The following is a 26999-nucleotide window of genomic DNA, read 5'->3' on the forward strand; positions in this document are numbered from 1 at the left end:
GTTCCCAACCCTTATCTCTTAAGGATTAGCCAAACTTTTCAATTTCGAGGGTTTCGTCTGAGGTGCGCCTGAACTTTTAGCTGTTGTGTGTTTTGCCAGTGGAAAAAATCTGGTGTGTGTGCCTGTAGGGATCCTGCAGTTTCTTATCTTTTGCTGCTGCAACTCCCATGATCTGTAACGGCCGCCCCCGAACAGTGCAAAGAGACACAGTTCGCAGCAGAGGTTAATCAAGATGAAAACCCACAAATGAACTTTATGGAAGGGGGGTGGTATGTACAGTTCCTGCGATACCTGCTGTGTGTTGAGCGGAGACAGTCTTTAGCCGGTCTGTGGTATCCCACCCCTTCAGTTAAGCACACCAGTATATACACAGAGCTGATTAAAATCATCTGCATGCAGTTTTCTGGCTTCAACCTCTCGCCAGTGGTTTCATCCATTGTTAGCAATGATGCTCGGCTCTCTGAAGAGTTAAGCACAGTGGTACTCCAGCTATGTGAACAGGGTGCTTTCGGTTACTTTGGTGGCCTCCCTCCCCCCCCCTTCAGATTACCTCCCACTTTGTTTCCAACCATGTGTGTGGCATTGGGAGTTGCCTGGAAAAATACAGACTTTTTCAGACTATATATAAAGAAAAATAATGAAGGAGTTTTGATACTACCGCAGGATCAAAGCCAGAAAAGGTGTGTGCTCATATATATATATATATATATATATATTTGCTTTCGTAGATTTTCACGGGTACAGGAATGCAGGTTTTGGTGTCCTCGGGTGTCTTCCCGTGTAAAAGTTGGGGTGTCGCCTAGACACCCCAACTTTTACACGGGAAGACACCCGAGGACACCAAAACCTGCATATATATATATATATATATATGTGCGAGCAGACCCCATAGGGAGAAAGAAAGCTATATGGATTTCTAATATGGAAATTTTTTCCTTACTGGGTTCATCTTCTGTGTAAGATTTGGGAAGGAGTGTTGCATTTACAATTGTCTTCATGCAATGTTTCATGCTTTTGTAAATTTTAATTATTTATTTTTAATACGTCTGTGCCTATACTTCTTTTTCTTTTGTCTTGATTTGAGTATCTGCCACTCTAAATGAATCCATGCAGGAAAGCTTTGCTGGGTTGGGACCAGACTGACGGAGTTACGCTGTAGCCCCCTTGAGAGCCAGTGTGTTGATAGTGGTTAGAGCCTCGGACTAGGACCTGGGAGACTGGGGTTCAAATCCCTACTCGGCAATGAAGCTCACTTAGGTGACCTTAGGCCGGTCACTGCCTAACCTACTTCACAGGGTTGTTGGGATCAAACAAGGATGGGAAGAACCAAGTATGCCATCTTGAGTTCCTTGGGGGAAAATACTGGGATATAAATGCAAGAAATAAATAAATGGGGCAAGTTACTCAAAGGGACGCGGGTGGCGCTGTGGATTAAACCACAGAGCCTAGGACTTGCCGATAAAGAGATCGGCAGTTCGAATCCCAGTGATGAGGTGAGCTCCCGTTCCTCGGTCCCTGCTCCTGCCAACCTAGCAGTTTGAAAGCACGTCAAAGTGCAAGTAGATAAATAGGTATTGCTCCGGTGAGAAGGCAAACGGTGTTTCCGTGTGTTGCTCAGTTTATTCGATCTGCAGCACTTGTACAAGTGCCATGCAACACCTGCTCTTTACTTGTAAGGAGTCATTCCTTTAGAGCAGGCATAGGCAAACTGTGACCCTCCAGATGTTTTGGAACTACAATTCCCATCATCCCTAGCTAGCAGGACCAGTGGTCAGGAATGATGGGAACTGTAGTCTCAAAACATCTGGAGGGCCGGAGTTTGCCTATCCCTGCGTTAGAGTGACGGCACCTGAAATTTGGAACTCCCTGTCTATTGACATTAGGCTGGCAATATCATTGTCCTCTTTTATATGCTTGCTGAAAACTGTTCTGTTTACGGCAGGCCTATCCAAACATATGATTTGGTTGTAACTGGTCTTAAATTAGTTGTAGATGTACAATCCTACAATTCTATGATTCTGTTGTTTTAAGATATTTATAACAATTTTAAATGTTTTAAATACAGAGGTACCTCGGGTTAAGTACTTAATTCATTCCGGAGGTCCGTTTTTAACCTGAAACTGTTCTTAACCTGAAGCACCACTTTAGCTAATGGGGCCTCCCGCTGCTGCCGCGCTGCCGGAGCACAATTTCTGTTCTCATCCTGAAGCAAAGTTCTTAACCCGAGGTAATATTTATGGGTTAGCAGAGTCTGTAACCTGAAGCGTATGTAACCTGAAGCGTATGTAACCCGAGGTACCACTGTATATATTTATTTTATTTTTGATTACAGGTGTCTCTGCTGCCCTGGAAGGAAGAATGGGCTATAAATCAGTCAGTCAGTCAGTCAGTCAGTCAGTCAATCAATTAAAATAACTTAAAGTGGCAGCCAGACTGAGATAGGTTTATTAAGACACCTTAGTGTTCAACATAACAGTTTCCTGTTTCTCTTAAAATCCCAAACATGCTACTGAGGAAGGAAGAAACTTAAAGCTTTTAACTTAAATTGTTTGGTCAGTCACTCATGTATGTGTTATAAATCAGGTATTTTTACAGTATCATTCTAGAATCCAGTTCCTTCTTACCTTGTTGTCTAGTTCCTTGCATGACTGAATCGTGAAGAAATCTTTACGTGCAAAACTGTTTGCAACAAATCTCATTCCATATCAAATGCATTTCTTATGGTTTGTGTGCAGACAACTTCAGGATGGCAAAAGCTGTGCTTGGAGTAAAGAGTTAATGCACTCCTGAGATAGGGTTTTTCTGATCTTTCCTAAAATGCTTCTGTTAAATTGAAAGATTATAAGGATGCTGATAAACCACACTTGCTCTTTATTCTGAAGCCTCATCTTAGTCATTATAACCATTTGCCTGGCTGATGCTATTGGAGGAACCAAGCTAAAATTAACCCAAACTCTTTTTTTTTTGCGGTCCTTAATTAGCCAGCTTTACAAAATCTTTTTAACTAGCTCTCTTGAAGCCAAACATAATTTAGAATGGAATATATAAAAACATGAACCCTGACATAGAAATTTTAGTGAATCTGCATTACAGGCTTCAGATAAAGAAAGAAAGAAGAAATGTGTGTGTGTGTGTGTGTGTGTGTGTGTGTTTGTCCAAATATATATTTGAATAGGAAACATAAAATCTAAATGGCACCTCTCTGACATTCATTTTTGTAAAACGATATGCAAGGATATGGATGGAAGTTGAAGGTGGTACAGTGGTACCCAACCCTGGTAGTTTGTCTCCTGAAGCAACTGTGGCAGCAGGCACACTATACCTTTAAAAGAGTACCCCAAGCTACATACTTGCTCCAAGAGCAGGCCGCCTCCCATAGGGAGGTGTCTCAGTCTTATCTGGATTGAGCTTCAGTTTGTTGGCTCTCATCCAGTCCATTACCGAGGCAAGACACTGGTCCAGCACATCCACTGCCTCACCTGCCGATGTAAAGGAGAGATAGAGCTGAGTGTCATCAGCATATTGCTGACAATGTACTCCAAAACTCTATAGACGATCCCACTTGGTGGTTCCATGTAGAAGTTAAAAATGGAACCCTGAGGAACCCCATGTTAAAGGCTCCATGGGGCGGAGGAGTGCTCCCCAAGCACTCCCCTCTCGAAATGACCATCCAAGCAGGACCAGAATCACCACAAAGCATCACCACCCACCCCCAACTCGGATAGAGGCTCCAGAGGGATACTATGGTCAAGGGAAGGTCAAGGAGAATTAATAGTGACACATTTCCCTCTCCTCCTTCCGACAGAGGTGACCAAAGCAGTTTTTGTGCCCAAACCAGGAGAAATTCAATTAGGTACACATTTAAAGCCAAATCTATCAAAATTCCACTTTCCAAAATGATGTGAACCGACAAACAGCCATCCTTCAAAATTCACATTTTTACCCAAACTTTGTGATGCAGTTCTCTAACCCAACACTGTTTACAAAAATGTGTGTATTAGGGGGAAGTGTGCATAAAAAGAAAGATATTAATGAAAATAGCATACACAAGTGCATTATATTAGGGAAAATTGCTTGTACTGTAGTCCATTAAACTGCATATACAAATGTGTTTTCTAGGAGAAATTTGCACTAAAATGCTGGTGAATTTTCATATGGATTTAAAGGGGGGGGGAATCAGAAATTGTTGCCAGATGTGGAGAACTGAATTTAAGATTGGAAATGGAGGCAACTGAAATGGACAGATCCTTTCTTCTGCACTTGTAATACAAATTTGCATAAGGTGCATAAAAGGATTGTCTGGTTTTATGGCTCACTAGCAGTAATGGGACACATACCCCAGATGCTCAGTGTCAGTCACACTGCTTCCTGCCTTGAAAGAAGTTCCTTTCCAGCCATCTACGTTGCATAATTTCTTTAAACAGTTACTTTCTCCTACAGCATCCAGCGAGAGATTACAGACTTTACGGAGCTGTAAAAATGTGCATGGTTAATTTAAATTCATGTTGCCGGCTTCTAGGGTCGGAGTCTATGAAAATGTACATAGAGGAAGCAGTCTGGTGATTGTTTCAATCTTGTTTTGCATTATCTTTCAAAAATTGCAAGACTAGATTCGGCTAGAATGGATTCTGGGGTGGGGTGGGATTGTCCCGTGGTATCACTAAAGCACCTTAGCATCCATTCCATTGAAATACATATCCCGCTCGGAGCATACTTTTGTCCTGTCTTCATAAGAATAAAGTGAAAAAAGGAACAATTTTACCAGGTATTTTCAGTGTTAAGGGGTAGGAGAAGAAATTCTGATCAGCTTGCATAATATTCGCTTGCTCTAGAGATGCTTAGCATTTTTATTATATACCTTTTCTGTAGCCGTACTGAGAAACAGGGCAGAGCAAAATGCCCCCTGCCCCCTCTCAAATCTCGCTGCATAATAATTTCAGAAATATGACATGGCGCATACATTTTTAACATGTGTAACCCATCCTGGAGTTCCATTCTAACTGCAGTGTAGTATCGCCCTGGCCGTGTCCAACTGCTGCTATTATAACATTCTGACCTTAACTTATAGCAGAGATAGGGAGCCTGTGGCCCTCTCATTGGACTTCACCTCCCATCAGCCCCAGCTAACATGGCCAATGGGCAGGGATGGTGGGAAAGCCACAGCTTCCTTATCCCCGACTTGTTGTGGTCTTCTACTGTAGTGGGACATCTCCTTCCAAACCAACACTTTCAGATAGCAGGGAAGCTAGGCCAGTCTGATTCAGTGCCATCATTACTGAGATGCATAAACATAAAGAGCACATCTCAAACCAAGGCTGATGAGATCATGTTGTGGCGAAACATGATTTATAAACTGCGTAAATAAATGCTTAATGTTTGAAAGTCTAAATAGGCTTGCCTACATCAACCAAAGGGACGCAGGTGGCGCTGTGGGTTAAACCACAGAGCCTAGGACTTGCTGATCAGAAGGTCGGCGGTTCGAATCCCCGCAACGGGGTGAGCTCCCGTTGCTCGGTCCCTGCTCCTGCCAATGTAGCAGTTCAAAAGCATGAAGTGCAGGTAGATAAATAGGTACCGCTCTGGCAGGAAGGTAAACGGCGTTTCCGTGCGCTGCTCTGGTTTGCCAGAAGCGGCTTAGTCATGCTGGCACAAGACCCAGAAGCTGTACGCCAGCTCCCTTGGCCAATAAAGCGAGATGAGCGCCGCAACCCCAGAGTCGGTCATGACTGGACCTAATGGTCAGGGGTCCCTTTACCTTTACATCAACCAGAAAAGGCTTTTGTTGGTTTTAAAGGTATCGATAGCATTTGGTTGGATTCTGCCATTTGTTAACATGATAAAATGTGCCGTGTTCATTTCATTGCCCTACAGCATTTTTATCCTATATCTAGCCATCCATCCATCTATTTATCTATCTAGTATCACTGTAGGGGCTAACCTGTGGTCCTCCAGATGCTGAACTATATTGCTGACCAGCCCTAGCCAGCAGTAGGCAGGATGCTTGGAATAGTATTTTAGCAATGTCTTTAGGCAAGCCTAAGAAAAATAACACCATAACTGTTCAACTGGCTGTTAACATACCCCATCATAGATTTTTATAAAACACCCAGTTGCATCATTCCTCCAAGAGGGCTGCTGTAAACAGAATAACGAACGACTGTCAAAACAGTGTGGCTTAAGACCTCCCTTTGTCCAGTCTTAATTTCTCCACGCCACTGTCTGTTTAATTCTTGCAGCTTGCTATACCGCACAACGATGAGTGGACCCGATTTGCCCGGACTCTGGTGGAAATCCGTGCCAACAGAGCAGACAGCGAAGAAGAAGGAACCATGGAGATCTCTGCGTAGAAGAAAGGTGTCCTTCCCTTTGTAGCCACCTGCCCTCTGTTGATTGCAGTCATGTTCTGTGTCAAGTCAGTATTGTTGTGGCTTTCCATGCCAGTGTTGCTGCCAGCATTCCCCAGGGTTCCGATTTCTCTATATTAATCGCGTTGTGCTTCAAGCCGTCTGAAAATATCCAGAGCGTTTTCATGCTTCATATTTCTTTTTGAGAAGTTTACGAATGAGAGGACAAATCAAGCCCAAGCGGGTTCAGTTGTTTCCTTTTAAATCCTTTAGTAGCTGCAGTAACTAGCTAGGAACTCCTGAATAAACTTGGGCTCACGCGCGTTTCTGGCACAGTCCTATTAAATCCATATGAAGTCAGATATGATTGGGTACAGATGTGGTGCGCTTCGCAACATGGGACTGGGCCAGAGACTTTTAGATGTGGTGTTTCACATGGTGACTTACATTATGAATGGATGTACTATACGAACATTGCTGCTCCTTATTTATTGCGGTGTGCTGCATGGAACATATTTATTTGAAAGCATTAAAATAAACGATCCCAAAGCATGTGCATAACGAGCAAACTGCATTGTCTCTGCATGCCTGTTGGGGTTATGTCGAGTCCCAAACAACTATTACTGGATGTCACTTTTTACTAAAATGAAATCTGTAAAAGGGTTTGGTTGAATAAACAGAACTTTCTAAAATCGCCTATTAATCCTAGATACTTTAGCAATTTTTCATGTGCAGTTGGTCCCCGGCACTCATTGCAGGATACCACTAATGGTCTGAATGAGGAAGTAGACAGAAGTAGACAGAAGTAGACAGAGGCAATGGCAGTAAAATGTGTCAGAGCTGTTCTGTAGCCACATTTTGTTGGTTTTCTTCTTGATAAAATTATTTCCGTTACTGGTCAGTCAGAGAATTGTAACTTCTGGGGTAGTAACATTGATTAGATGAACAGGGTTTTGTTTTTCTTGGAGTGGTAAGAGTCAATATTACTTGTTCAGATTTGCACCGGTAATACAAATGCACAACCATAATTAATCTTACCGGCGAGATTTCTGTGGGCCATTCTGATGCTTCATATGTATAGACCCATGTGTAAATTTAAGCTCTGAGCTTGTGCAGCTTCCCAGGCACACGGGCCAATTTTCCACTGTTAGCACTCAAATGACTGCAGAATCTGTCTGTGCACTTACACGAGGTCTGACCTTACTTCCTCTGTTCAGCTGCAACCACTGGGATGGTCCATTGGGAGGGCTTTGGAGTCCTGCCTGCCCATCCCGCTTCCATCAGTCCCACCCACCATGGTCAATGGTCAGGGATGGTGAAGAGCTACAAGTTTCCCATCCCTAAATTAGTATCCAAATTGGACATACCTTCCTAGTCCACTGTTAAATGATCCAAAATAAGTGTCTTTTGTCAATGGAATGGGACTGGCAGTGTCTCAAGGTGAGGGTTGTTTGGATACTGGTTAAGCTCCACGTCAGCATCTTTCATCCTAACCTGCTCAAAATGATGCAGAGGACCAGTTTGGTCCAGATACTTGGCTTTACAGAGAGAGCCAAAGCAAAAAAAGCAAAACTACACATTTTGGTCCTATTGTTCACAATTCCATTTTTCTCTCTCTGCAGCCACGCATCTGCCAACTGGCACCATCCGTTTTGTCCCCGGACTTTGCCAAAATATAGTTGTTGGATTTAGCGCCCTGTATTTCCTGCAAAGTTGCAGCGCTGCCTCTTAGGCGGCAAGTAGGACTACTTTCTAAAGTACACACAGAGAGTGGTTAAAAAAGCACAATTTGTTCAAGTGCTGTTTCTGGGTTATTTGCTATGTTTAACTTCCCCAGGGAGTTCCATAATGAAAGTATCTTGAGGTTTACTTATTTCCAAACCAGCCAGTAATTTATTATGTATAATCATTAGATTTAAAATATGTCCTTTAGCGTAAGCAGCACAGCTAAACGGCTCAAGTGACAAAACGATGCTTCCATTTCCAAAGTGCTTTTTACGCTGCTCGTTTTCCACAGTGTGGAGCCTAATCAGAACCGACGAGCCGAATGCACAGCCACACCAATTGGGCTGTGCTCATCGGACGCGTCCAAGGAACCAACATGGCAAAAAGGTCCTCCTTGGTGGCACATTCAGGGCACTCTTGCCCTGAAGTCTTGGTGCAGTTAAAGTGATGGTTGCTCTTATCAATAGCGCTGCAGTCCTTAACCTATCCCTATTATAGCTGACTGGCTGAGGTTAAGACAACAGGATCTTGCTTGTTAAATTTGTGGCAGAATTTGAGGTTTGAACAATGTGGGTCAGGGAGACTGCTCAGCATTCAGCTCAAATTCTCAGCCAGGACACAACTACAGTACCCATACAAGGCACAGCAAGGCTTTATAAATTCACAGCCTGGCCTTCTTTTCATGAAGAAGTCAAGTTGGCAAAGTCCCATCTAAGCCTGCTCCCAGCCAATGCTTAGGCAGCTTCTATTTGAACCTTTAAATGGCTGCTGAAAACTTTTTTGTTCTGCCAGGCTTATGCAGGCAATTAAGAATAGGTAATAGTAGTACCAGATTTTAATTTTTATGTGTGTTTTTAAGTATATATAGATATTATTGTAAAACATTTTGATATTTCTTATAATAGCGACCAATGTATAAATATTTTTCTTAAAATAAATGCACGGAGTTCGGTCCTGCTGCAAACACCCAAAGCTTGTTTAATGAAGGCCCTTGCTCTTAATTGAGACATAGAACTTTAACCAATCAGTTCTATTAAATCAATAAAAATGGCAGTATTCCGATTTTACGTTTTAAGTAATAATTTGTGGAGAATTTGATCCAGTTAGTGGCTTTAGTTAACGCTTTAAAAAGATCCAAGGCAAACTTTTTTATTACTATTAAAAACCAAAGCCTACATCCATTTTATAAAAATGGGATGAGCTTTTAAAAAGCTACCGGTGGTCTCAGCATGGGAAAACAGGCCATGTGGTGGCATCCGTGACAGATGGCTTGCACTGCGAAGCCTTTCTAGGCACATGTTGCAATACTTGTTAAAAGCAAGAAAAGAGTTCAGCCCTCAATGACTTATCCTCTCTCAGCCCCCTTAACGAAGTACAGCTCCCATAATTCTTTGCAGGAAGCTGTGACTGTTTTAAAGTGGTGTCATGGCGCTTTCAATTGATGGCCTTTATGTGGCTTTAATGTTGGTCTCAGTTTCCCACTAAACTCTGCAAGGCAGCCCCACACGCCACCCCCTCCAAAAGAAGGCAAAATATTTAATCTGGTTGTTGCTGTTATTATTGTATTTTTGTTTTTTAAAAAAATCTGTTTTAATTCATCAAAATTATTCAGAATTTCCACACAAATATTTATCAATTACAAGCTGGCAGATACCATTGATACAGTGCATGGATTTTTCTATTGCATTTATTTAAACAAGCAGCAGGTTACTCTAAGTGCACCAACACAAAAAACAAGAATCCAAATATCAGCAGGGCCTGGTGTGACCCCCTTGGGCACAGCCTCCATTAGTGTCGACGAAAGCTGTGCTGGAGCCCCGAGCCAAATAGCACTGAAGAATGTATAGCTACGCCTCTCGATGGCTCGTGCCTTTTGGTGTTGAATTTTCATCTCATGTGGATGCTCTTCCATAAAGTGCAGAGACTATGGAAAACATTACATTTCTCTCCCCACCCCCAACCCCACAAGCCTTCTGATACCAGGAACAGAATATAATTGCTAAACGCTCGTCGATGTGGTTTCAGTTAGAAAAACATGTTCCCCATAAAACCCTCCTAATACAATCCAGGAATGCAACTTGTGCGTGTAGTACTCATGTAAAATACAGTCACTCTTGGCAAGAGTCAGGTACCGTTCGTATCGACACCTTTCGAATCCTCCGGTACGGATGCAAATGGAATGTGTCCCCAATTCTTAGACGCACTGTCTAAATTGTTCTGCGTTGAGCACCATGATCTCTGTTGAATAGCCAACATGCAGCCATGACGACAGGACAGCCCTCCCCAAAACACACCACCCTCCCCAACCAGAAGAGCAGTTGCATACAAATGTCTTTCCCCAAATAAGCCCATGTACATTCACAATCCCAGGTATGTGCAAGAAAGAACAAAAATGCATTCATGGACCCAAACCGATAAGACTACTCTAGCAAGAATTTCACAGTGATCTGATAAAGGAAGCGCAGAGACCAATGATTGACACTTAAAAGATGGGGAGCAGGTGGGAAGAAAGACTTGCAGATCAGGTGGTGCTGGGTTGAGACCGGAAAGCTAAAGGAATGAAGTATTAAGACTGATCAGATGAATGGCTCTTTCCCAACATTCTGTAAAAGTAAGTCGCTCCCTTGTGATCAGACAGGCGCTGCCTTTGAGGTAGGTGGTGAAGACCTAAATCGAGGTAAGTAAAGTCCAAATTTGTTTTCAATTCCCGCAAAAGTGGCAACGGCCAACTTGTAGCCCCCCACGTGGTCGGGGTTCGGTGCAGGTAGGGTGATCCTTGTTTTCAGAACGGCTTCCGATCCAGCTGGCTTCCTGAAATACATATTTTATCAAGTGTGATTATGCAGCCTTCCACCCTAAAAGTAAAGTTCTTTCCAGAGCCCACAAGAGCTTGCCTGGGACAAAATGCTATTTGGTTCCGCCTCTCTCCAAACTCCCTCCCATCCGTGGCTATTCCTCCTGGTCATTGGGAACATCAGCACTCAACCTTGTGGAAGAGTTGGTACCTGGGGCTGGGGAAGGACCATAGCTCGGTGGTGGTGCATCTGCTTTTTATGCAGAAGGTCCCCAGTTCCATCCCCAGCAACTCCAGGTAAAGCGATGCCCTGACTGAAACCGGGGAGACAGTACTGAGCTAAATGGGAAGCTTCCTATAATCTTCTTTTTCCTCTTTTGTACCGATTTCTTATGCAATCCTTTCAGACAGCAAGTCACCATTTTTTAAAACTTTAGTCCGCTGACTAAGATGCTCTTTGACTACAGTTCCCATCATCCCTGGCTGGGGCTGACGGAAGGTGGAGCCCAACAGCATCTGGGGTAGAGAATGTTTTACATACCTGTATAAAAATAAAGTTCTATATTCTCCAGCAGCTGCCTATAAAGCAGCACAGTAGGAGCACGTTGAAAATTACTTTGAGACTCACCCAGCAATCTGTTCAGTGCGAAATCTGTTTTGAGTGTCGGCAGAAGAGGCGAAAACATGGAAACTTAAGGTGACATGATGCACCACTGATGCAAGTCTTAACACTAGTGCAGATGAGACTTCTCAATCTCATCAACAGCACTGCAGTATTAACAGCATGCCAACACTACTGTACTCTACCATGCCAAAGGTTTCTAATGATTTTAATTTTTTTTTATTGGCAGATGGAAAAATGAAAGTTTTTCTTCCGTATCTTTCACTAATGGGTTTCCCCCCTTCCCCCCTTATTCTTCTCTTTCTATTTTCTTTCTTTCTTCCTTGTTTTTCGGCTTTTGTTTTTCTGCTTTCTCCAATTTCTTTGGAGTCCTATGTCTGGGGCCTTTATTAGAGTTCATAGATTGTAAACTCATGGGGGTAGTAGAGGGTTGATGGAGGACCCTGGGTGATGACCAGGAAAATGCTGGTCCCCCAGGATATGAGGCTGGGAGGAGAAAGGAAAGATCCCAGGTGGGAGCTGGGAGGAGCTAGTGTCATCTGTGGGTGGTAAGGACCAGGAACTACTTTTAAGAGAGAACTTTGTTTGGAAATCAGTAAAACTATGTTGTTTTGTTTTGTTTTTAAAGAAAGGACTTCATATTTCACTTCCATCAATTTGTATCTTCTGTAGTTGTAATTTTATTGTATTATGGGGAAATCTTAATAAAAAGTCTTTTTAAAAAACCCTACTGCACTCTGTGAATGGATCTTCCCTTTGCTATTTAACTACTCGTGTTCCTCTTCCTGTCTGCCCTCATGTACATGACAAGCACTGGTGTTAAAAAGTGTATCTCCCCTGTGACCCTTAATTCATAAATGTCAGGGGCTCAGGAGCAGAGGCACAGGGAAGAGAGGAAATGGAGAGCGAAGGGGAAGAATCTGAGGGCAGCGTAGGAGAAGATGACAGTGGCCCGAGAGATTCCATGAGCCTCTCCAGCGAATCAGAAGATTCACAGAAGGGGGCGCCGGTGGCCAGGGCAAGGGGGGTCCAAAAGGGGACACTCCAGAAGCAAGGGGCCAGCGGGGACTCCCAGAGCAGCAGTTGGAGATCAGGACCAGCTTCCCCACCAGAGCGTAGTGGGGGGGAAGAGTCCCAGAGCTCGGGGCCAGCGTCTCCCCCAGCAGGGAGAGAAGATGAGTCAGGGCTGACCATGCCTCCATCGGAGAGTCAGGGAACAGAGGAGGCCAGGTCCAGCTAGCCTCCCGGAAGAGGGAAGTAGTGACAGAAGCAGTGTAACGGTCAGGAGGAAGGTCACTGGGTTGGCGCGAGAGCCAAGTTCAAATGTACAGGCGCGCGGGACAGCAGAGAACCCGGATTGGGAACCAGGTCCTAAAGCCCGCCGGAGGCAGGGGGAGGAGTCAGGGGACTCAGCGTCAGAAGAGTCCAGAAAGGGGAATGCCCCAGCGGACAGGAGGACCCAGAGGAGGAGAGAGCAGAGGAAGAGGTGGAGCAGGTCTAGAGTCTTAAACTGGTGTCAGAGGGGAGGAGATTCAGACGGAGCTTCAGCGGTCTAGGGTTTAAGACGTAGAGCTGCGTGCCACGGTTTTGAAATAGAGACTGAACTTCAATAAAGACTTTTGTATATAACAACGACCTGGCGTTGGTCCTCTGTGAGCTGGGACTTCGGGCAGCTCTGACAATAAAGAAAATCTGGAGCTCTTTATGACTAACTCCTATAAAGAGAGCCAAGGTGGTGAACCCAACACACTTACGTTCCTCCAAAATCAATGTAGAACCATCTCTGCAGAAGCTCGTAGGTCACTAGGGTTACTCCAAACTGAGGAGACGACCGAAATACACGAGCTGAGGGGAGGAAACCACACCATTATTAGCCACATTAATACATCAAGTTAACATGCATCCTTCCTTGTTAAAATGAATGTTTGCAAAGGCTACCTGCAGCTCCTTTCCAAAATGCCCTGGGGCCTTCCTCTCGCAGGATCTTCCCGAAACAGTCAATCACGCCGCTGTAGGTTGTTTGTCCTGCACGGGCTGCCACCTGTAACCTCGTCTTGATCACATCCGCAGGCGTCACTAAGGAAGCGGCAGGCATTCCTGGAGAAAGGGAAAGCAGGGCAGAAAGGAAACCAGAGATGGGTGAGCTGGCCTGTTAAGACCCTGGGAAGCTGCCTTATGTTCCATCTAGCTCAGTATGGTCTGTGCTGACTGGCTTACTAGCAGTACATGTGAAAAGTATCTAGGGGTCAACAGTGTGATGCAGCAGCAAAAAAGGTTAATGCCATTCTAGGCTGCATCAACAGAAGTATAGTGTCCAGATCAAGGGAGGTCACAGTACTCTCCCTATCTCTTGGGGGCGTGGGCGCTGTGGTCTAAACCACTGAGCCTTGGGCTTGCCAATCAAAAGGTTGCGGTTTGAATCCCCGCGATGGAGTGAGCTCCCGTTCCTCGGTCCCAGCTCCTGCCAACCTAGCAGTTCGAAAGCACGCCAAAAAGTGCAAGTAGATAAATAGGTACTGCTCCGGCAGGAAGGTAAACGGCGTTTCCATGCGCTGCTCTGGTTTTGCCAGAAGTGGCTTAGTCATGCTGGCCACATGACCTGGAAAAACTGTCTGCCGACAAACTCTGACTTCCTCGGCCTGTAAAGCGAGATGAGTGCCGCGACCCCAGAGTCATTCGCGACTGGACTTACCTGTCAGGGGTCCTTTTACCTTTACCTATTCTGCATTTGTCAGACCACATCTGGAAAACTGTGTCCAATTCTGGGCACCACAATTTAAGGATGTTGACAAGGTGGAATGTGTGCAGAGGAGGGCAACTAGGATGATCAAGGGTCTGCATACCAAGCTGTAATGGTTCTAGGGGTTGCTCGTGCGTAAGCCGGTGCAAACACCTGGCTGGGTTGCCTGAGTGAACCTTTTCTGTCTGGACAGCCCTTCACTGCGTGGCTGCCTCAATCGCTGGCAGAATCCGTCAGTGGGCGTTTCTTAAACTTCTTCCAGCAAAGAAGCTCTTTGACGCCTAGTCTCCTCCTACTCTCTCTGCGCGAAAGCCTTCTGCACAAGGAGGGCGTAGGCAGCGGAGGACCCCTACTCTCCCCGCTGGTCCCCGGCAAGGAGTCATGGGACCGCCTCGCCGCTTCCCCCATCTGCCCCCCTTCTCCACTGGTGCTACGCTGATTCTCTTCCCCAGAAGATGGGCTGCCTCTCCCAATCCCGGGACGCTCTCTGGAATCTCTCTGGATTTTGCTCTCTCCCTCCGGCACTGATGGCAGTTCCCTGACACAAGCCTTATGAGGAATGGTTGAAGGAGCCAGGTATGTTGAGCCTGGAAAAGAGGAGACTGAAAGGAGATAAGGTAGCTATCTTCAAATATCTCAAGGGCTGTCACATGGAAGATGCAGCAAGCTTCTTTTCTCCTGCTCTGGAGGAGAGGATCTGAACCAATGGCTTCAAGTTACAAGAAAGGAGATTCCAACTAGACATACAGAAAAACTTTCTGACACTAAGAGCTGTTTGACAGTGGAACAGTCTCCCTCAGGAGGCTGTGGACTCTCCTTCCTTGTAGATTTTTAAGCAGAGGTTGGCTAGCTATCTGTCATGGATGCTTTATTTTTCTTTTTAAGTTGAGAGGCAAACAGAAGTCTTCAATAAAATGTCTAAAGCTTGCAGAGGGTCTTGAGTTCACTTAGGGGAGGTAAAAGTCAGCTCCCTTGTAGTTTCCAGCATTTGCCCCTATGTGCAGAAGACTGGAAATTTTTGCACTTTTTTGACTTCAGGGCTACATCCTGTGAGAAGTCTTGTTAAACTCGAAACAGGCAGACAGGTACAAGTTGTGCACAATGCGCCAAAATAAAATGAAAACCCCAAACCCCAACTCAATAATGTTCCATATTTTCCTTTGGGCATATGCACATTTTTTCAGTGTCTAATTTCTTCAGCAAAGTCTTGTTGGAAGATTTATGCTGGCAGATAAACAACAGAAAGCAACAAATGCCGAATTATCAACAGAGAAGGGGCCACAATCCTGAAACATGCTCTCTCCATGAAGTCAAAAGGGGCACCTCGAATGATTTTAGGCCTTGAACCAGCAGTTTTTCAAACTCAGTCTAATGAAATAATCTGTATTTAGATTTAAAGAAAAACAAGGGGGGAGGACAAAAATAAAGCAAGACTGTATTCAAAAACAGTGTCTCTTCTTATTTTATTACTTTTCCATTTTGCATCAGTTCCAAACCAGCTTGGTCAGATGTAGATGCATAAATCTCGTTTGCTTTTGCTTTTTTTTTTCATCTTCTTCTTCCCTCTAAAGCTTAATAATTCTGTAACAGTTTTTGTCCAAACCAATGTGGTTTGGCTTCAGAATGCCATCTCACTTTTTTTTTAGTAGTAGACTCCTTTGAAAGAGATGTAAAAGTGTGTGTTTATCACCAAAATAAGGACTGCTCCTCCTCTCTCAAAACCCATTAAAAAAGAAAGGAAAACACACTGTGCGAACATTCACATTTGAACATTTGGCAGAAGGTGGCTTTCTCTTAACATGGTCAGCGCTTCCCTTCAACTAGTCCACGAGTCATCCATTTCACCTCCTGCTTATGAGACACAGAAGCTGGACTTTCACTCTTTAAAAATTAGCTGACTCTTGCAAAGACAGCAGCCATGCAGGCAGAAGCCCGTCCCCGCTGTGGAGGTGGTATTTCACAGGAACGATGCCGCCATGTAAGCCTGGTCTGGCCACAAACCAGCCAGTAGTCTTGCATGCTTCCAAGGTACTCCCCCTTGGGGACATCAGCAAGTGTGAACTAGCCCTGAGCTTTGTGGTACAATTCCCAAATAGTTTCCATCTTATGCAAATTTTTGGAATGCAACTATCTGCAAGGCTTTGAAAACAGCATGCCAGGACTCTTCAGAAACGTCTTTTAATTGCAAAGGTCCAGGCACCCTTGGCTGAATTAAATAGTCTAACGTAGGTTGCAAAGCAGGCATCGTACAGTTGAGTAAAAACTCATGCCGCCCTGGGCACCTCTGGGAAGAAGGGCAGGATATCAACTGAATTAATACTAACAACAACGACACAATCCAGAAACACTTCGGTATAGGAACCAAAAGACTGCTGTTTGTGGCAAGGAGGTTAACAGGTGAGAAAGAAGCAAAGATAAGTTTGGAAAATTTTGGACAGTTGTCCATTTGCTCCTGAAATGTGACGTTCAACTTAGGGGGGTGTGGCACTGCTTTGCGGGGGGGGGGGGTGTTCCAGTCCTACTTGGATGGTAGTTTCCAGAGGGTGATGCTTCGGGAGTGTTCTTTGGCCCTGTGGAGCCTAAATGTGGGGTTCCTCAGGGTTCGATTGTATCCCCCATGCCGTTTAATGAAACCACTGAGTGGGGTCATCTGGGGTTTTGGAGTACGTTGTTGGAAATATGCTGATGACACACAGCTCTATTCATTTACATCTGGACCTCTGAGGTGACAATGGTCTTGACTCAGTCAAGAAATTCCAGGTGAGTGCTATCCCTGGACAGACTTGGAGGGGGTTGTGGCAGTCCTCAGCCCTTGAATTCTCCAGATACTTTGGGCTACAACTCCCATTAACTCCATTCACTCTGCCAATGGCAGAGGATGATGGAAACCTCAGTCCAAAACAAATGGAGGGCACTGTGATAACTACTTGTGGACTGTGCCTACAATGTTAACCAAGGGGCCTTGTGAAAAACCTACTTCTGTTCCGAATAACCAAACCTAGTTCCTGTCTCCATTTCCAGGGGAAGAATCTCTTCTCAAAAAGTCTTTGAATGCTCCCAGTCAGGGGAGTGTGATTATTATGTTTCTGCCAATATAATAAAGTATACATGATAAAACTTCAGTTCTTCCTATAATCCTTTACTTCCTTTTAGCCCAATAATATCACCCTTGCTTTTGCTAGTACCTGCCACTCATTCCCACCCTCCCAGTCCTATACTGCACGATAAGAGAGTCAAGTCACTGCCCTGAATAGTAATCAGCTAATGGAAGATAACCTGAAATGGAAATATAGTAAAAAAAAAAAAAAAATACAAGATAGGGTCCACATTACTGTGCATTTTCTAACCCTATACTGGCAACTACTGATAAAGAGAGGCTACTTCTGTGGCTGAACTGAACTTCAAAGAGACAGTTATCACAGTCTGCAATCGCTTAACAATGGGCAGAGAAGGGGAAAAAATAGAAAATCTAAGAAATGACTTGGCTCAACACACTGGCTTAGGTTTCAAGTCTAGATAGGATACAGAGCTCAAAAACTGTTTTGTTCCATTATGTTGGGTTACAATTGACCAGGCTTTAAATCCATAGTCTTCCGACTATTCAGCACAAAGTAATGTACTAACTGAGCAGTTTTTAATAACTGCATCTCTTGTGGATGTTATGCTTAGTCATGTATCATAGGAGTAATTAATTATATTACCACCTGATCCCTTATATCCTTTGCTCAATCACTAAAGACTTCTCGGGAGTCACTGTTAGTGGCTCCTCATGGCTTGGATAAATCATGTGTTCAGTATTCTGAGTCCATTTCTGCAGGGTCTCCCACTCACCACTTAGACACAACTGTAATCGAGCAGCATGCAAATTGACAAAATAATAATGAATTAAAAAATGAGAATCTGAAAGTCCCAAATCAAAACAAACATCTGCTGTAGAATGGTGCATGCCATCAGCACTGAGTTAGCTGAATGCAGACAGCGGACAATCTCTCAAAGGAGTTCGCTGCCTGAAGGTTTCACTGAGAGAGCAGCCTGTTTGATCTCAGAAGTTATGATGAGCTTTGTAGGTCATACATATAACTAGACTATAATGGTGCACAGGGCTATGGTACAGATAACATGGGCAACATTTACCATAGCTTACTCTTCACAACAGAACAACTAAACAGGGAAATGCACCCAATCTAAAGGCATTTTCACAAGTGAAGAATCATTTCACAAGTATTTGGACTACGGCAATCGGGTATATTTTACTACTTGACTCGTTCTAAAATCGATTGTAGGCCTTGGCTGGAAGGAAGTATTTAAGAACACAGGAAGAATGTTGCAAGGTCAGAACTAAGGACAGGCTAGTGCAGCATCTAAAAGCGGCCAACCTATGGGATGCAGGCAAGCGGGATGTGAGAACGACAGCACTTTTCTGAGAGCAATCCCAGGCAACTGGTATGAAGAGAATAGTATGGGAAGTAACCGCCATGACTGGTAGCCACTGACAGCTGCAATCCTCCAAAAAAAATGTGTACAATGATCATTTAAAGCCATCTAAGTTGGCAGCTGTCCGTCACCAAAGAGGTGGCAGCGAGGTCCACAATTTAACTTTGCACCATGTCCTGACTCTCCCACCATCTCTGTCCTGAATATCACTAACCATTCAGCTTCACCAGGAGACTCCAGGTTCCAGCTTTATAAGAGACAGAGGGGAAATTCTCACTCTCCACCCCATGTTCTATTACATACGTATAATTCTTTACCCCGCCACTTTTTATTCGCCTTTTTTTTAAAAAAACAAATAATCATTAAACATTGTACGCCTTTCCTCACAGGAACCCCGTGATAATTTTGGCTGTCCTTTCCCTGCACCTTTTCCAGCTGTACAATATCCTTTTTAAGGTGTGGCGACCAGAACTGCCACACAGGATTCCAAGTGTGGTTTGGATATACTTGAATGCTTAGTCATCAGGGAATGGACTTTCTTGCATTTCCCAAAAACCAAGCATACTTTAAGCTTGCATACTTAAAGCCTGAACACTCTTTTCTTTCTATTAAAGAGCACAGCAGTGAGGAACTGGGACTCAGCACTGAAGTGTGAACATTCACAATGTGTTCACCAGAGACGTGTGAAATAGGGAACAGCCAACTGCAGAAGGCTGATAGGGAAGGACAGGCTCAGTGGCATGGCATGCAGAACGCCCGAAGTTCAGCCCTGGGCATCTCTGTATGTAGGGCTGGGAGAAAACCCTGCCTGGAGAAGCTGCTGCCAGCTGGTGCAGGCAATACCAGATGGCTCAATGGCCTGACTCAGTAGAAGGCAGCTTCCTATGTTCCTAAGCCATCCTATTTAAAGTCTCAGCATATGCTGATTTCGTGGTCTACGAACCAGCACTTCAGACCTCTCGGTTGTCATCCTCCAAACTCAGCAACAAAGACACATGTCCATGCAGGCAAATGGCAGAGCCGGGAGTGAACCAGCATCTTGGATCCTTTTAGCTACCAACAGCAGAAGTGGATAATCTAGCCATCAGTTGCAAAGAACATTTGGCTGCAAAGAGCATCCGGATATTATATCCTGCCTCTTTATATAGACAGTACATGTTGAGAGCAAAAACATGCCAAGTTGGGAAAGGAAAGGGGGAGAAGAGGGTGTGTGTGTGTGAGAGAGAGACCGCTTAGAGCTCTGCTCAGAGTATTCGGCACAGACTGAAGCAGAGCCCAATGCAGAAAGAGCTGAATGCTGGGGTCAACGCCTGTGGTTTCAGGAACGGGAGCAGTTAGCTTTGATACTCTCGCATTTGGAATACAGAAGGCAAAATGCTCAATGCCTGCTTTTTCTGGGCTTTCTGAACTGTGACTCTACACAGGGCCCATTTAGCTGCTTCTCAGCAGGACAGGGGGGAAAAAGCATTTGCTATTTGCCTTTTCATTCCATGCAGAAGAGGCCTGGCTTCTCCCAGAGCCATTACATTTCCATTATCTATCATAATAACAGAAGTTCACCTTTTAGATAGATTTATATGCAGGATTTCAAATATGCTACTTTAAACATATGCTGATTTGAGCCACACTGGAGAGAAATATTTTTTTTATTTTATGTATAACTTTTATTTTATTTTTAAGAGAGAGCTTTCACCTCTCTACCCTTGCCAATAGTCAACAAAGTTTATTATGCCAGCCAGCGGCTTCTCTTTTATCATAGTGGCTTGGTTTCCTCCTGTCAGAAGCCATGGATAGATTTGGGGCAGGCCTTCGGAATCTTACATTATTAACATGACATTCAAAAGTATGCTGATCAGAATATTCTTTTATGAGCCACTTTTAAGCAACCCCTTGCACGGCCCCCACCCAAATGCCTGCGAAACAGAGCTCTTCGCATTACCATTTCAACATTCAAATCTATCACAGACTGACATAAGAGAGTCTGGAAATGGAAGACATTCCTAGTGCAGACTGGCTGCAATGCTTGAGTCAGCTGTATGTAACCGGCTAGCAAGGGTCTAGCAGTCGGTCAGCAGCAGCGTATGACGCCAGGACTCCAGCAAACACACCAGCTCCAGCGCTTAAGATTCTGCTGACATGACCTATAAAGCAGGACACCAAGCAGCATCTCTCTGTGCATTCACAGTAGCCCCTTCACAGACCTAGTTCTTCACATACCCATCTCAAGCTTTTAAAAAGATGCCCATGAGCCTTTTGCTGCAAGATCATCATGTGGCAAGGAGTTCCACGAGCTATATTATGCATCATGTGCGGGCACTTGCTTCCTTTCACATGGCTTAAACCAGATGCCAATCCATTTTATAAACTCCCAAGTTATTCTTTTTTCTTTTCTTTTCCAAATCTGGAGAGAATTGCCAAAGCCTCTATCAGATTTCAGGCACAGCACGTACAGGAGGATACAGTCATCTATGGGTATGTGTGCAAGGAAATCTGAGCCTTAGGAGAAGGAAAGCATTGGGTATGGGGGTTCCGCATACTAAACCTCATGGCATTTAATCTGGTCCTGCTCGTGCAGGGGCAGGCATAACAGCTTTGGAGCAGAGAACATGCTTTGCAATACATCAGTCCCTGGCACGCCTCTGCCTACAACCCTGGAGAGCCTCTGCCAGGGAGCACCATAGCCTAAGGACAGCCAATGTGGTGCCCTCCATATGTTTGTTGGACTACAACTCCCATCGTCCCTGACCACAGGCCATGCTGGTTGGGGCTGATGGGAGCAGAAGTCCAATAACATCCGGAGGCACCGGTTCTCCCTGTGCTAGTCCTAAATAATCACCTTTTTGCTCAAAATGTTGCTTCCTCCAGATCACTGACCAGTCCACCTCCATGGCAATTCCACTACTGAACAAAGTCCACGTCACAGTTCCTGACCCAACTAGACACAGATTAAACTATTCAAGGGCCCAATCCACTTGCAATCTCCAGGCACCAAAGGTTATAGAACAAGGATGGGCGACGTTTTCTGGCCAGAGGGCTGGATCTTTATCTCCCCCCACCTGCCCCCTTCCTCCAGCAGGCCAAAGCAGACAGGTAGGTGGGGCTTCTGGGCTGCCAATCACCTGGTGTGCTTTCCTCTGAAGCCCTGAGTCAAGTGAACCATTGTAAAAATTATTATGCAGGGATGAGTACCAAGGGCTTGAAAATCATCCAACTCCTGGTGCTTCTCCTTAAAATGTCCACACATTTGAGGGGGTGGCTGTTTTAAAGCCCTTCGTTTGGAAACATAGGGGATGTACACAAAGGTCTTCCAACTACATGCATTGGAAGAAGAAACATGTGGGAGGCTGAAGTTGTGCTCCTATCCCTCTGTCAGCTGCTGGGTGGTGGCAGCGATGCATTACTGGGCAACTGGGAGCTTTGAGCATGATGTCATGCATGAGGTCAGGTGTAGGATGGTTGAGAGTGGCTTCCTAAAAAATGCCATGGCAGGCCAAATGGAGAAGACTGGCAGGCCACGTCTGGCCCCTAGACCAGAGCTTCGCCATCCCTGGTACATGAATGTCCCAAGAAAAAACATTACTTACCAGCAATTGCTCCAGCTAGAAGCAGCGACCAAGGGCTCACCCGCCCATCTTCACCTGCAAAAGCAGATTTCATGTGAGCGTAACAGGGGAAGTAAATGGCAGAGAAGGGGATGTCGCGGAGAAAGCATGCCTTGGCTCCCTAGGACAGGAAAACAGAACAAACAAAGAAAAGCTGCATTATGGACAGGATCACAGCAAGGTAGAGGAAGCGCAGAATTAAGCTGCAGACCACAGAATCCAACCAGCTTCTTAGGCACGCTTGTTTAGGGTAGACTGTGGCTATATTGTTCTGCAACAGCAGCCATTGCAGCGCAGCCACCCTCAAGACACCAGCATCGCTGTTGCTTACCTGGATGGCACAAGGTGGGGGAGCAGGGGGCAGCGGTGTCTGCACAAGTGCACTGGTGGGAGTGCAGGAGGGGCTCTGCTGGGATGCATGGACAACCCCAAGCTCACTACTGCTGTACTCACTACCGAGGTCGGGACAATGGCTTTGTGACGCTGAACCACTGCATCAGCTACTCCTGGTTTTCTGCTGGCAAAGTAAAAATGCCACCCACTTGTGGAAAGGTATCATAGAATTGCAGAGTTGGAAGGGACCACGGGCATCATCCAACGCCCTACAATGAAGGAATCTTTTGCCCAACGTAGGACTCGAACCCACAACTTTGAGATTAAGAGTCTCACGCTCTACTGACTGAGCTATCCCAGGTGTTGTGCAAAGTTTCAAGAAAAGTTCTCACACTGTAGATGTAAGGATGTGGCCGACACAAATGCCTACTGGCACCAGGCAGGTGCCTTCGCTGTATTTTTTTTTTTTTTTGGCACCTGCTTTGAACACTTTTGTTTAGGCAAGTCTATCCAGACATGCAGATGTTGATGTTTTAGTTTACTGCTGGTTTTAATTGTGGGGTTTTGGGTTTTTTTACATGTTTTAAATGTTATGCTTTTACTGGTAATTTTAATATCGTATTGCTTGAAAACCGCTTAGAGGTTTTGTTACAATAAGTGGTATATAAATTTTGCTAAATAAGAAGTAATAGAAATGCTTTATGAATGGTCTTTGGCTTATAATACTGGACCAAAATAAAAACAATATCCTGAGTACCAGCATACTGGAGGACCTCAGCCCCAGGTTTCAACACCCTATAGCTGACAGGAAGAAAGACAAATGGTACCGGCTTGCCTTTGCTTAATTCCCCATCATGCGACAAAGTTTGCTGCTTGGAGGGCATGAGCAATAAAGCAAGAAGCGGAAATGGGCAGCAAAGGTGCTGAGGCTCCCTGGCACTTGCCAAGACTGTATTCTCAAGATTGTGTAGACAGACTCAATCTGCATAGCAGGCCCTTCACATTTTGCAATAATTCTATTTGTTGTAATGTGTTGTTTTTTGCTTCTGATTGTTTGTTTACTGGATTGTCTTTTAAGGTTGTCAGCTGCCTTGCGATTGGTGTGGCAAGTGGCACAGAATAGTTTGTGAACAGACAAGCCAGCAAACCAGTCTTGCACAACAGCAAGGGGAAACACAGCTTCCACTTCAACTGGAACAGCCCGACTTGCAGAGGCCCGTGGCATTGTGTAAATGGTGAACCAAAGTGCAGACCCAGCCTATTAGCGCTTGTTAACTTTGCCTCTACTCAGCGCTCGTTCATTCATGTTGGCAGCGCTCATCCATTAATGCAAAGCAAAAGTGGGGAAAAAATGTTGCACCATGGACTGCTCCTGTTCAGGATTCCAGCCAGCCATGTCCTTTTCCAGGATATCCGATTCCTTTCCACACACCCCTCCAACAAAATTCTGTGTGCACTGAGCACAGTCAGTTTTCAATGTGCTGCTTGGGGGAGGGGGTGTCCCCCCTCTACCTAGGGTTTTTTACCTAAAGATTCTTCATACTTCCCTAAGTCTGCTTATACCCTCCTCTTGTGCAGGGGTGGTGTCCTTGTTGCTACATTAAGGATCTACACTCAGATAATGAGTTTAGTATTAGTATACAGAACTACAGTACTTGTGAAACTGACTCCTATTCATCTTCCCTACCCACCCCTTTATTCTCTTAGCAAACATCTACGGTTGCACTCCTGCAATCATTTGCTACAAGGGCGTAAAGCATGCCTAAGGGGCTCATAAATGCAGCGAGTCGCATTCCTAGAGACAAACACACTTCCGGGTTCTACCAACTTGGCAGGCAACCTTGTGATTTGTTGCACTCTCTGGCAGGCAATGCTGGAGATGAGCAAGTATTCTTTCATCTCAAATATTTTCCCCAAAGGGTTGTAAAAAATATGCATTATGCCTTTTGTCACAGGAGAGTTCATTAGTCTTACTTCATTTTCCATGCTGTCACCCAGATGCCTTTTGTTTCAACTGCACTTCAAGATACTGATTAGGATCTTTCAGAGTCCTTCATGCCCGTCTCTCTCTGTCCCACCACAACCTTAAGGTTGACCAGGAGCCCCCTCTCAACACCACCAGGTTTAACATCAAGGGAACACAGGAAGCTATTCCTGGTGCACACTTTCCATGCAGGTTCAGCAGGGTCCTAGCCCAGGGCTGTGGAGCCCGTGGTCCTCCAGATGTGGTTGGACCAACTCCCATCAGCCTCAGCTAGTTCAGAGTGTGGTCAGGGATGCTGGGAGTTGTAGCCCAAGAACATCTGGAGGACTACAGGTGTTCCCCAGCCCTGTCCTAGCCTGAGCCTATAGAGCATCCCTTTATGCTTGGGCAGGATTTTGGTTGAGAATTAAGGCAAGAGATTTCTGCATATAAAAAATGGTGCATATTGTTCTGCTTTCCAGTGACAGAACAGAACTTCAGATAAAGAAATGGCAAATATACGCTTCAGTTTCTTCAAAATCATTAATGGAATTTAAGCGGCACTCTCTTCTCACTTTTACAGTAATCTCTTTCCAGAGATGGAAATAGCATACTTCTATATATATATATAAAAGACCCTCTGGTAATACGCTTTCAGCTTTCAAGGCAGAAAATATCTGTCAAGCTTTGTTCAGCTATGTGTAAACAAAGCTGGATCAAAACTCGGATTCACTTTATTAACCACCACCTTTGGCTCCTTTCCAATATCTCAACAGTCTAAAGTTTCCCCTCGCCAACTTGGTTTTAAAGTCTGGGAAAAGCATGTTTACAGGCAGGCCTCATTTAACTGCAAGTTAATCACCTGCAACCAGCTAATGCCAATTAGGAAGGCTTTAAGGGAGAATGGCCAATGCATCCTGAAAATGCTAAGGAAACAGTTTGCTGCGAAGCAAGTTCTCGTATAGTTTTCAGTGAAACTTGCTTCCTACTTTTAAGCGTGTTCCAGATCGCCAGTCACACTGTACCTTAGTGATGTGTATGCTGTAGAAACCCCGAAATCAGCTTTAATATTAGTCCTCAGGTAAATTATGACGATTGTCTGCCTGAGTTTATTCTGCCAAGCAAGACACAGCCCTGCCAGGCATGACATTTTTTGGGTGTTTATTTATTAAGGCATTCCCCCAACCCCTTTACCAGCCAGCTAATTTGACTCCCCACTGCCACATCTTTTTCTCTTGGGCCTCTCAGGCCTTTAATACTGGATCGTATCTTAAGAGAACAAACCAATAGGGAAAAAGAGCTATGGGTTGTCGGGAGGTTCGGATAATCAACTCAGAGAAGTCAGAGCTGGGGCAGCTTCTTTAGCATGCTAATTCTCGCTTATTCCAGCCTTACCTGAGGTTAAAAAAAAAAAAAAGTGGGGGGGGATCTAAATAAACTATTTCTACTACAAGGGGAGGGTAATTATACTCACAAAGGCACCTCTGTGTCAGGGTTGGGCATAAGGAGCCAGAAGGTCTGGGAGACGCAGGCTTAACCTAGTCTCCTGCAGTGAATGCACATTGTCTCGTGTAGGGGGAAAAATGCCAGACTGGGGGGACCTTGCAGAATTCAAGACAACAGTACTGCACCTTGTCTGAGAGGGTTATTTAATGCTTCTGGCACCTGTACTTACCGCCATCCTCTCTTTTCCTACCTTACAGGTTTAGAATTTATTTGGCATGTATAATTGTTATTTTGATCCTATAGCAACAAACAATAGGCAGCATGTCATTTCTTGATCCGTTAGCATTCCTCTTGAGTTTCACGGGCAACTTAACCCTTCCAATTCGGAAGTGCAGCAAGCATTGTTAAACACCCCCCCCCTCAAAAAAAACCAACCAAAAAACTTTCCTGGAAGCCCCCACCTGCTCTGCCTTCCAAATCCCCAGGGGAAACTTGGAGAGACTTCGGCTGACATCTCAGCATGGAAAGGTGAGTTGCTCCAAGTTTAGAGTTTTTAGGTTTTGTCCAAAGCACTTGAGCAAATATTGCTCCCGTAAACCAAAATAACAGTGCTAACAACACTGAATACGCAGATATGTGTAAGTGAACTAGTTTTACTGAATGATACAAGTATTTTGAAATGATCTTCCCAGCTTTTGTCAGGTTTGCTGCCTCAATTCCAAGGAGATGGCACATCCAACTCTAAAAAGTGGTCAGCTAGGGGCTCCCACCTGCTTCCACTGAGAGTCCCCCCAAGATGCTTGTTTTAGACAGGGAAAGCTCCAGCAGAGAACTGTTGAATTTTAATGTATACAGAAGTTCAATCCTACTCATTTGGGCCTGAATGGAGACAATGGTTTCCTGTCCCATTACAGATGCTAATTTGCCCAGCATTGCTGAGATACGCTGTGTTGTCATCAAAAGTGGGGAGGGTGGGGAGGGGCAGTGGCACCATCA

General features: G+C 44.7%; 2 protein-coding genes across 9 annotated transcripts in view; one reads left to right on the plus strand and one right to left on the minus strand.

The window, feature by feature from the left end:
• The window catches only part of DYNC1I1 (dynein cytoplasmic 1 intermediate chain 1), a 201890-nt gene extending 194843 nt beyond the window's left edge, over window positions 1-7047 (plus strand). For all 7 annotated transcript variants that reach the window (XM_081882077.1, XM_081882078.1, XM_081882073.1 and 4 more), the window contains one exon: window positions 6237-7047. In XM_081882077.1, the coding sequence (XP_081738203.1) occupies window positions 6237-6347 (111 nt within the window). In that variant the 3' untranslated portion in view covers window positions 6348-7047. The remainder of the gene's footprint in view (window positions 1-6236) is intronic.
• Window positions 7048-9614: 2567 nt separating this feature from the next.
• Window positions 9615-26999, minus strand: part of SLC25A13 (solute carrier family 25 member 13) — a 107277-nt gene continuing 89892 nt past the window's right edge. For both annotated transcript variants that reach the window (XM_081882081.1, XM_081882080.1), the window contains 4 exons: window positions 22244-22382; window positions 13424-13582; window positions 13240-13330; window positions 9615-10880 (listed from right to left, as the gene is read on the minus strand). In XM_081882081.1, the coding sequence (XP_081738207.1) occupies window positions 10700-10880; window positions 13240-13330; window positions 13424-13582; window positions 22244-22382 (570 nt within the window). In that variant the 3' untranslated portion in view covers window positions 9615-10699. The remainder of the gene's footprint in view (window positions 10881-13239; window positions 13331-13423; window positions 13583-22243; window positions 22383-26999) is intronic.

Source organism: Podarcis erhardii, assembly GCF_964252035.2.
Source record: "Podarcis erhardii genome assembly, chromosome: 12".
In the NCBI taxonomy this organism is placed as follows: Eukaryota; Metazoa; Chordata; class Lepidosauria; order Squamata; family Lacertidae; genus Podarcis; species Podarcis erhardii.